The 11,951-nt window shown below is 37.8% G+C and overlaps 1 protein-coding gene across 1 annotated transcript; it reads left to right on the top strand.

Moving 5' to 3' along the window:
- The first annotated feature begins 2,716 nt into the window (after window positions 1-2,716).
- On the top strand, window positions 2,717-9,766 carry kcnj2a (potassium inwardly rectifying channel subfamily J member 2a). Its single transcript, XM_027160422.2, has 2 exons — window positions 2,717-2,943; window positions 5,877-9,766. Exon 2 carries the CDS (start codon window positions 6,138-6,140, stop codon window positions 7,419-7,421), a length of 1,284 nt encoding a protein of 427 aa, XP_027016223.1. The 5' UTR covers window positions 2,717-2,943; window positions 5,877-6,137; the 3' UTR covers window positions 7,422-9,766.
- Window positions 9,767-11,951: the final 2,185 nt, after the last annotated feature.

The following is an 11,951-nucleotide window of genomic DNA, read 5'->3' as shown; positions in this document are numbered from 1 at the left end:
AATGACATCATTTCATCTATGATAAATTAACATATGAAGTCTTTCACCTTTCACTTGCATATATATATATATATATATATATATATATATATATATATATATATATATATATATATATATATATATATATATATATATATATATATAGCATTCTAACTTAATAATTATTGCTGCTATATAGCTAGCATGCAAACCTGAGGTAAACTTGAGGAAAAATCAAGTAAAATAAACAAAAGTATTTTCACAAATGTTAAAGATCATAAAATTCTTTTAAAAAAAATCTAAAGATAGCTTTTTAGATTCGTCCGTCACACTCGTTATTGCTTCATTAGTAAATAGCTTTCACACGAACTGACAGGAAGAAAGATCGCTAATAAGCATAAAGGACTAGCCACCTTTTGGAGTGGGTTTAGTCCAACCATGTGGGTGGTGCAGGGGTTCCGTTTTAATTTTGCAATTTTAGCAGCCTTTGAATAAAATTGGATTTTACAACATATTACAAACAATCCATAATACCTTACAGAAATAAATACATCGGAAAAACGAGGAAATGTTAATATGAAATAGACATTTTGGATTAAACCAAAAACCTCGTCTCATCCATGCAAAATTAAGTCCCGCCCTCTAGTAAAAATAGCCAATCACTTTGTTGATTAAGAAACTAGCTGGCCTATTAGAAACTGACATGAGCATATATTTGCCAATTGTCTTCTTTACAATATAAAGAATTAAATATTGTGAGTTTTACAAGCACTTCAACAGATAAACACACGGTTTAAAAACATTTTGTTTAAACAAACTATATATTAGAAAATATATAAATACAAAAAAATGTGTTTATTATTGAAGAATGAGTTCAAATCTATATATATATATATATATATATATATATATATATATATATATATATATATATATATATATATATATATTACATTATTGCAATAAAGATACATGTATACAATAAAGATTCATGTAAAGGTATTTTGAGATAAAGATACATAATTGAATCTACAGGACAGGTAACGTACGTTATTCGCAACAAAAATCTACATATTTACAGTGTTAACAGGATCATCGCCTTTACAGTCATTTCTGGCCGACACCAACATTGTCCTCTCTCAGATCTATTCCTGAAATTTGGCAGCCCTTTGTTCATGTAGACTGGATAGCAGATGTTTTTAGGAATCTTCTGTGAACAGTTTCTCCTCAATTGGCCATGGCTTTGAGAGGACATCAGTAAATACTAAAGCCTCCAGGCCTCCACCTTGTGGTTAGTAACAGCTCTTGTCCAAGCATCGACTCAAATCGACCTGAAAGGCAAACACCAGCTCAGAGCAGACAGCTATAAATAGGTGCTATTATTTATAGAGTGAACAAGAAAGGATCTAAAAATAAGCGCTTCGAAAACAGCTTCACAAACACAGTCCAACACGCCTCATTAGCTTATGATTAGTAAGCAGTGTGACATTGCAACCTTATTCAAACAGAAGCCGATGAGGGCAGGAGAAAAACTAGCTCATTCCAGATCAGGATAATTGATGGATCCTTAAAAAAAAAAAGCACATCAGCACAAGTGTTGATTTTTAATTATTACTGTATTGATCTTATACTGATTAGAACTTAACACTAACCTGCACATTAACCTGCTTTTGAAGCATGCCTAAAACCTTATCAGCATTCAAATAAATATTCATAATTTTTCTATGCATAAATGCATTGGTTGAAATATTATTTCATTTACTCTGAGCATATAAACATTTACCGTCATGTAACGTTACATTGCTAAGAAAGTAATAACAACATGTTGAGCGTTCCATAAATCTGGATAAGCAAACCTTATCAAGTTTGAATAAAGACGATTAACACAAATGAGAACTAGCATGAGATCTAGGTTTACTGTATGTGTTGACTGAAATCAATATAAAAGTTTCTACATGGCTGAAGCCCACACCGTCGTTTATCTACCAGCTACATTATATTCTACTTTTTATAGTTGAAGGAACAATATGAAAGCGATAATGCGACTTTCTGACTTATTACTTCACTAACAGAGTTGCAAGCATCCTGTTGTCAGACACTATAGGCAAACATTATGCAATCAAAGGGGAAAATCTCAATTTGGCCAATATTGATGTAGCCCTCAGGACTGTTTTTCCCCATCACTGTACATGTTGAAATGGAAAACAATGGACATGATGATCTCTGATTATATATAATCTGATTAACTTTTGGTTTGTTTGTTTTTTTAAACACCCAAATTATGACAATTTACATATTAATTAAGTGTCACTAAACTGTCACAAAAAAAAAACAACTTTTATTTACAGACTACAGCAAACACATCTATGATCAGAACAAAATCAGAACAAGATCACAACAAGATCACAACAAGATCAGATCAAGATCAGAACTTCTGCAAGTGAATGAATCCCTTTTACGTCTCATCTTGCTCTGGACTTGTCTCACCGGAGCAGACGTATTTATACGCTTCTCGTGGTGTCGTCACTAAGTCTTCTGATTGGCTGGTTGAAGTTCCAGCCGGCTCCGTACAGACCGCATTGATTGGTTGGTTGTCAGCCGGAGCAAAAAGAACCGGTCTTTTCATCTTAGCCTGTTGTAATTGGCTGGTGGTCGAGGAGGAGGTTTGGCAATCCGGTATTTAGCTTGATTTGATTGGCTGGATCTGAACAGAGGGGCGGGGTAGACCGGTTGTTTTCTATTTAAATTGTTTTGGGAGCGCAGACTGCTGAACACATGAGTGTAAGCGCGTGTTAGGATTCGGCTGAACACGTGGGTGTGTTTATTTTTATTTTATAGTAACATAATCCACGTTTTGTACACAGATGCAGCAGACATCAATGGGGAAAAGCTACACATCTATTTGGATTTACCGTGTAGAATGATTTTTGTTTTGTCTTTTTAACTACAAATGACCATCAGGTAAGAGTGAATAAATATAAAATAATAAACATTTTCAGGATGTTTTTATGTAATTAAACTTCATGTGCGAAACTGTCATCCTTATGTGTGTGTGTGTGTGTGTGTGTGTGTGTGTGTGTGTGTGTGTGTGTGTGTGTGTGTGTCCTCATATTATGCAAATCGAAATAAATGGAAATATATTATTTATTTAAAAAAAAAAACCTAAAGAAAACAAGAGGCATTAATATATCATTTATTATAATATACTATATAATCATCAGAATCAGATCATCTTTATGCGAGGAATTTGTTTTAGTGACATGTAATCATGTATAATATGTTAGATTAATATATGCCCACACTAACTATGCATAGATAATAAATAAATCTGAATAAATGAAATAACATCTGCAGTTTAAACCACACACTCTAGTTAGTAACCAACATGACTCACCAGGGAAGGAAAAGGAGCTCAGAAATGCACTGCACGAGAAAAATGTGCAGAGTTTGTCTTCTGCTTTGCACCTGTTGGAGCTCATAGGACATTTGGACGTTTCCAAAGAAGATACATTCCTGTGCAATTACAGCTTAAAAAACGCACAAGAGATATTTTTAGCGTTACATGATTAAAGTTGCGCGTTACGCGGTGCGGTTATCCGTCCTGAGCGCAATGCGCGCACTTGCTTTGTTCTTAGTGGACATCCAGCAGGATAAGCCACATGTTCAAGGCAATATTGACTCACTCATGCATAACTTCTCACAGTGCCAAACAATGCACGATGTGCCTTTTTTAGACAAGTGAAGGATAAGCGGCTGATTCTGGAAATAAAGAGCACCCAATCACAGAAAATCGCCTTCGAATTGTGGGCTCACATTTTCCACTGTGTGTCTCTGTTCCACGCGATTACAGTAAACACTCCTCCTAGATATAAACATTGTTATATTACATTTCATTTACTCAAAGAAACAGTCCCATCTGTCAATCCGACCTTATGCGTTGCCAGGTGTTTGATCGTTTATCCAGTAGAATATTTTCTAACATTTCCATTACCAACCATCAAATTTCAAAAGCAGATCACGTTTATCATTGTGACAAATCATTCTGAATCACATTTAAGCCATTAAAAAGCTATTTCGGATGTGTTTGCTAAGCTTGGACACGATAAGATCAGTACTAAAATCCATACTGACCATTATGTACTACACTGTAATATGGTACAACTTTCATATGAAAGACAATTGGGTATTTTTTTTTATTAAGGGAAAGTACAAATGATTTACTGTGGAAAGTAAAACCTGAGCAATGTGGACAAGAACCCATGTGAATGCATAAATAAATTCCATGTAGTCAATTTATTCCCTCACAAAATCAAATTCTTTGTATACTTGGATGTTCTGTAAATATATATTGATATTTAAGTATTGAAGGTGAATCTTGCATCTCTTCTCATAACCGATTGCTGTGGGATTGTGTTAAACAGGTAGAGCAGACTAAGAATCATAATGAGTGATGCTAGAGTGCTCACAGGCCTAGATCCTACTGAGCAGAGAGATGATGAGGTCCCGATGGATGAGCTCTTCAGTCCCATCTGTCTCACTGCACTGCTCCAAGCAGAAGGAAAGGATCACAAACTATTGCTTTGTCCTGGTGTTTGTGGAAATCAAATTGGTTTCAGATTTGTGTTCATTATATTATATCGGAAATATCTCCGATTAAGCCACTGTTCTAGACTGTTTAGAAAAGCAGCAAGTAAGTCAGTAATTGATAAAGTGCTAGATGGCTCAGTGCTGGTTTACACTTACTCATCTAGCCCACTTAACACTGTGGAATGATGGTGATGAACTCATCCAAACTTGGCTACTAAAACACAGCCACAACTCCACATTGATGAGAACCGATCTCAGGCACGATATGGACCAGCCCAAAAATGCTGCACTTGGGCCAGTTCCAAATTTTCCAAATTCTAAGAAAACCTAAGATGTGGCTGTTCCTACTTCAGGCTTTTTGGCCCATAATCCAATTGTCATTGCCATAACTGGCCCTTATTTTGCCTGAACTGAACCATATTTGGCCCGGAATAATCTGCTATCTGGGCAGGCCGGCATACTCAAAATAATCTGTTTTAGAGTGTGGTTGGAAAAGTTTCCAGGACTCTGCTACTGGTTAGAGAAATCCAGTCAGTGTGTACCAGTGCACTGGTAAAGGATGTAGTCATGCAAAACATTTTCCATCTTCCCTGACTGTGTGATTAGCAAAGTATGCGAAAATGGGCATTAATAATGCACCAGTGAGCAGTAAGGCTGGTGGAGCGTGGAGAGAACAGGTTGACAAATACACTGGTGGGGCATTAAAGTGCTGCAAGCGACTGCTGGAAAGCAACCGTGTGCTTCAGGGCAAGTAGAAATTCCTATCCATTCTACTGCTGAGGCCATAATTGTAGCAACACATTTATTGTTTGTTCCAAGGGTGGAACTGTACATAAACATCTTAGACAAGCTCAGTCAGCAAAATGCAATGCAGTGCTGACGTGACACCAGCCATATACAGTATATATATATTTTATAGGCGCCAAGCACTATAGCACTTTAAGTCAAATGTTGAAATTGTCTTAAATGCAGTGTTGCTGAAGATGACACAGCAAACCTGAACAAAACTACCTTACAATCACTTGTAAATGTAGTAAAAGTAGCTCAATTTATTCATTGGTATTTTATTTAGCACCAACTAAAATATTTTTGGCGAATCCCACTGTTCTGACCAAACTGAGTCCTTGTCTTCTGATAATCCTCCTTTGTAGTAGAATTATGCTTTTTTTTTCCTTTGTGAATCCTGTATCAGCATCAGATAAGTTAAATCCAATATTAGTTTAAACCAGTGCTCAAATGTCTCGAATGCTGAGATATATTTAGCAAATTGAAACTAACTGTATACCTGCATTTCTTGTTTTTGTTAGAACACTTTCTTGATGAGAACGAAGTAACAGATGACAGCAGAGTGAACAGCCAGGACACACAAGGCTCTGCAGACCTTTCTGTCAATCAAAAGGTCTAACTGGAGCAGAGTGACGCCTGTTGCGTCCCTCTCTAAACAGTCCCACCATTTTCTTCTTGTGTTGGTCTCCGTGAGCGTTTCAAAACTGTTTCTCCAACGCTTCTTCCAGAAACTCAGACTGTTTTCCAAAGCAGAAGCAGCACAGCCCTCCCAGACAGAGGTGATGGGAAGTGTGCGGGCTAACCGCTACAGCATTGTGTCATCAGAGGAGGACGGGATGAAGCTGGCCACTATGGCGGTGCACAACGGCTATGGGAACGGAAAGAGTAAGGTGCACACTCGGCATCAGCCCCAGAGCAGGTTTGTCAAGAAGGATGGACACTGCAATGTACAGTTCATCAATGTCAGTGAGAAGGGTCAGCGTTATTTGGCTGATATTTTTACTACTTGTGTGGACATTCGCTGGCGCTGGATGATAGTCATCTTCTGCTTGGCATTCCTGCTGTCGTGGCTGTTCTTCGGATGTATCTTCTGGCTGGTGGCAATCTTTCATGGAGACCTGGAAGGCAACAGTCCAAAATGTGTATCGAATGTGAGCAGCTTTACTGCAGCATTTCTTTTCTCCATCGAGACACAAACCACCATTGGCTATGGCTACCGCTATGTGACCGACGAGTGTCCCGTTGCTGTCTTCATGGTGGTCTTTCAGAGCATCGTGGGCTGCATCATTGATGCTTTCATAATCGGTGCAGTCATGGCAAAAATGGCCAAGCCTAAAAAGCGAAACGAGACACTGGTGTTCAGTCACAATGCTACCGTGGCCATGAGAGACAGCAAGCTGTGTCTAATGTGGAGGGTTGGCAACTTGCGCAAGAGCCATCTGGTTGAGGCTCATGTTCGGGCTCAGCTCCTTAGATCTCGTACTACAGCAGAGGGGGAATACATCCCGCTGGACCAAATAGACATTGACGTGGGCTTTGATAGTGGCATTGACCGTATCTTCTTGGTTTCGCCAATAACCATTGTCCACGAGATTGACGAGGACAGCCCTTTTTATGACATGAGCAAGCAGGAGCTAGACAGTTCAGAGTTTGAGATTGTGGTGATCTTAGAAGGCATGGTGGAAGCAACGGCCATGACAACTCAGTGCCGTAGCTCATATCTGGCCAGTGAGGTCCTCTGGGGTCACCGCTTCGAGCCAGTCCTGTTCGAGGAGAAGAACTACTACAAAGTGGACTATTCACGCTTTCACAAGACCTATGAGGTGCCCAGCACCCCGCTGTGTAGTGCCAGGGACCTTGCAGAGAAAAAATACATCCTTTCCAACTCCAATTCCTTCTGTTACGAGAATGAGGTGGTGCTTCCAAACAAAGAGGAGAAGGAGGAAGGAGATGGGGGTGGACTGGTGCCCACGAGCACACATACTGACACTGGCTCAGACTCTGACCACAATCAAGCCAGTGTTCCCCTAGAGTCACGGCCGCTGAGGCGAGAATCCGAAATATGACTGTATAGGCTTCCTGTGATAAGACCAGTAATTGCCTGTTGGGCAAATAGGCACATTGCGCTGAACTCGGGTCCTGGAGGGATGCAGACTTAAGCTGACGGTACAGCTTCAAGGAGAAGATAAGAGATGAACTGATTAAGAGTGTTCATGATGAATATATCCAGTTTATAAAGAGGCATTGCACTGAAAATTAGTGCACATAAAGGGGTGGGTGGGTTTATCCAGTTATGCAACACTACCTTTTAGACCATTGCTCTTCGATGGCACACAGTGGAAAGGATGTAACTGCTATGTAAAACTTGAAAATATCGGGCATGTCTTCCTATGCATTTGTCCAGAGGTGACAGATTGAAATGAATAGGCTAAAAAAAAGTGTTTTAGTAAAGCATGAATGAAAACAACTCTTACTGACAATAATGTGTGCATGTTTACCTTTAATTTATGCCTTGTATTACATACCCAAGCCATCGCTGATGTAGAAAATCTTTACTTGCCAGATAGGGCAGTAATCTAACGAAAGCTTTACACCTGTTCATTACAGACAGATGTAAGTAGAGATAAATTCCTGTGTTTATAGGGACCTATCATGTTATATAAATATACAGAAGTCTAATTTCTGACATAAAAATGATAAACATTGGTTAATCTATTATTTAACGTGTTACCATTTGTACCACCTGTTTATTAGCACGATTTCAAAGGCCTCAGTTGGGGTCCGAGGTATCCTTGAAATGGTCCTGTTGGGGACTTCTGGTTTAGGGGTGTGTGTATGTGTGAGACCTGTAGCCACAATACAAAACAGTTTACTTGCTATTAATGTAACGAGTAGTTTGCTCTGCATGGGTCATTTGGGCTTAATTGCAGGCTTGGCAGCAGGTTTAGGAGCTGGGGGAAATGCAAGGAACATGCCTGTTTACAGTGGTAATTCCCACAGGGTCAGACCGGTGTTAAAACCAGACAAAGCAGTCATCCCATCCACTGGGGAAGAGAGGGTGAGAATGCGCTAATGAATGTTTTTCCATACATGCTGCTATGTTGCAACTTATATAATAGGGTTTTGGAGAAGACTGAAATATTTTAGAGTATTCTAACCAAGGCATCAAATTATTTTAAAGATATTAGACATGGGTCTACAGGACAAAAAATATTTTGGTGGGATTTTGGTTTTGTTTGTTTTTCAGTACACATGCTTATTTTATCAGATATTTTTTCATATTCAAAGCCAAATGTTTTTTAAAGAGAAATATCACAGAGATCATGAGGAAAAAGAAGAAGGCTACAGGGTAGTCTTTTGAGAAGTCTTTATCCCCTAAACAGTGTTTTATATATATATATATATATATTATATTATACTATATGATATTATATTATTAGTTCTGCCTAAGTGTTCCAAGGTTGCTAGAAATGTGTAGATTTGCATACAAGCAACTTGTATGAATTAAAAATATATTTTTTTACGACAAAACCTAAATGTTCATTGTGTAAAACTGCACTGTATTGTATGGCCTTGAGATCTAAGGTAGCTAATCTTTGTGGAATTGGATTTGAAACAGCACTGTTCTAGTTCTTACCCCTACAAATTTTTTTATTTTATTTTATTTTATTTTATTTTAAATTTCATGACGTTTGAGAGCACTAAGGTCTATCTTTACCTGACAAACTACAGTTCGACCCGAACGGCTCATTTTTTGCATGCGCCAAGTGGTTGAAACCTGTAGGATTGAGTAATTAGACCATGATCAATTCACCAGCACTGAGCTCAGGACGGAACATAACCTGAGCTGTCACGTTATCAGCCGAAATCATGCTAATGAAACCAGCCTCTCTATATGTCAGGAAGTTTTAATTGTAGAGCAAATGTTCTCCAATGCTCTCTAAATGGAGATAATAATATTCAGATCAACAGATGATTGCTTTATTTTTAGGTGTTGCGTTCAAAAAGCGTACAAATTAACACGTGGTATCTGCTTTTGTGTTTGCTTTGCGCTAGGTGTTTTTTTTTTTTCCCCTATTTGATTTCTGTGCATTTATCTGAAAAACCAACACTAAAATTAGAATTAGCCACAATCTATAAACCTGAAGAATGCTGACCTATCAAACTGAAAAGCCCTCCTCAATGACTGAAGGCCTCGTGCATTTTATCGACGGTTTGTAAATATGCCAGTACTTTTTTTTTGCAGTCTGTTTTGTTTTTTTTTCTATCAGTCTTCCTTGTACTGCAGAAAACAATGGAATGTACAGATTTTTATATTATACTAATATTATTATTGAAGTTATTATTATTGTTGTAATAATTATTGTACATGCTATTTTATTTCTGTTTTTCAATAAAATATGAACGACAAATCAAACAAATTGTTGCTTGACTCTCTTCGTGCTTGTAAATTAGACTAACCAAAAAGTATTGGCTACCCTGAAATACTTTTAACTTCTTATTTTGTCATATTTATCTTAGAATTATGTATTTGACTGGATAGGGAAAAAAAAAAGGCTTAAGGTCAGTAATGTTTTAGCCAAATGTTATGTTAAACATCCATCTATACGCTCCTCATGTACCTCATGCTTAATACAGTACAAAAGCCTGTGGTTTTGTGCTCATGAGCAATGTGCTGCGTAATCCTCTGTCATTATATCGAGGTGAGAAATCCCAGGACGTTCGTGAGAGGAAATGGGATTCATTTTGTGTACTATGAGCTGACTCTGGCTCTAGTCGCTTCCCTCCGACAAGCCCAGGCTGTGATTTATGTTTTAGCAGAGTGATGGAAGCTCGGTGGAAAAAATTCTCCTTCGCAGGACAGCGAGATCGACACTAATGTCAACTTAAAGAGCTTGTACTTCTGAAACCAGTGGAAAAAGGGGAACAAAGTGTGTGACTGTATGTGTGTGTGTGTGAAAGATCCTCTTTTATTTGCTAATAGTCATTACAAGATCCATTAATAAGAAAGATGGACAGGAAAAGTACAAGTGGAGGCTGGAGAGGGAGAGAGAGGAAAAGGCAGATGGTTTCTTTCAGCCAATGAAAATATAAAATATATATATATATATATATATATTTTTTTTTTTTACTGTCTAAGTATTTTTCCATTTTTCTTTTCCTCATTAATATGCATATACATGGTCATTTCTATGGAATTGTAAACAGTGCCTTAACATCTTTCTGGTAAAAAGCCAAGCTATAATGTTTATTAGGTATTAATACTTAAAATGTATTATAAATAGTTAAAAGTATTAAAACCTACTATTTAATAATAAATTCAAAATTGTGATCCTTTTTATTTTTTATTATTTTACTTATTATTTATTTATTTTTTAATATCCCGAAAGAGCTGAGAATTTTTGCTTTTTTTTCTCTTCCGTATGTCCTGAATAAAATTATGTCATAGGTTGCCGGAGGAGTCGCAGACTGAGAATTTCATTGTATTGTGTAACTGACTGTTTCCTGCACATATGACAATAAACTCTTGATTTTGGAATTTGGAAGTTGATGTGATTAAAAAAAAAAAAGAATAAACACTTTAGGTTGTGATGTTAGTCGAGGAAAAAAGTCAGCTTTGGGATAGAGCACCTTCGTGTCCGGCCATGCAAACATCACAGTATCCAGTCGTGGATTATTTTCCTATAACAGCACACATAACAGAGTTGTTTTTTACTCCTTACAGTACATAAATGTTTCACACTGGCTTTGACTGTGTAATGATGTTTTCACAAGAGAAAAATGCAATGCTTTTACTCAAATAACAGTGACGCGTGACGCACTGAAGGCATTTGTGAGCTCATTCCACTGATGTTATGATTGGTATAGAGTGTATACTAGGAGTCTGTGATATTGGGCTTGACTGTGGACTAGTCATACTGCTCCACTGGTGGGAAAATTCACATTCGCTGGTCACCCTTTTCCGGTCACACCGTTTAATATTCCATTTATTTATTGAATTATTAATTTAACACGGTGGCCAGGAAAGGCACGCTGGGGCAGTACTTCCTGCCAGAAAGGAAGAGTAGTACACATTGTTAGGTGCCTTAGAGAGATTAGCAGGTGGCGAGTTTAATGCTGTTCTACACTCACCCCACCCTTGACCCTTTAAGGCCCTTTATGGGAGGTAATATGTGAAGCTTTTTGAAGCTTTAGACTTTAGCAGGCTTCAGACCGTTTAGAAGGGTTCGGGCTCACACACACACTCACACACACACACACACACACACACACACACACACACACACACACACACACACACACACACACACACAAGCTTGACCAGTAGTAAAAATCCAAAGAATTTATTTTACACAAATAAATGACATTCATTTTCCAGTGAATCTGTGCTTGGCTCGATGAAATAATAGCACCTTGCACGTGACACCATCGATATTCATTTCATCATGCAGTTTGTGTGTAGGGGGAGAGGGTCGGAGCAAATAAAATGTAAACAAAGGTATTTGTTTCATTCATCAAATCGTAATGCCTACTAATGAAAGCTGTATGGAATAGAAAAGCTTCTCAGGTGGTGTGCAGGTGCTACAACCACAACA

This window comes from Tachysurus fulvidraco, chromosome 8 (assembly GCF_022655615.1).
Source record: "Tachysurus fulvidraco isolate hzauxx_2018 chromosome 8, HZAU_PFXX_2.0, whole genome shotgun sequence".
In the NCBI taxonomy this organism is placed as follows: Eukaryota; Metazoa; Chordata; class Actinopteri; order Siluriformes; family Bagridae; genus Tachysurus; species Tachysurus fulvidraco.
This window is presented reverse-complemented; position numbering and strand designations above follow the sequence as displayed.

What these genes read in the sequence shown, in the direction of transcription:
- kcnj2a (XM_027160422.2), top strand. Translation starts at nt 6,138, where the DNA reads ATGGGAAGTGTGCGGGCTAACCGCTACAGCATTGTGTCATCAGAGGAG.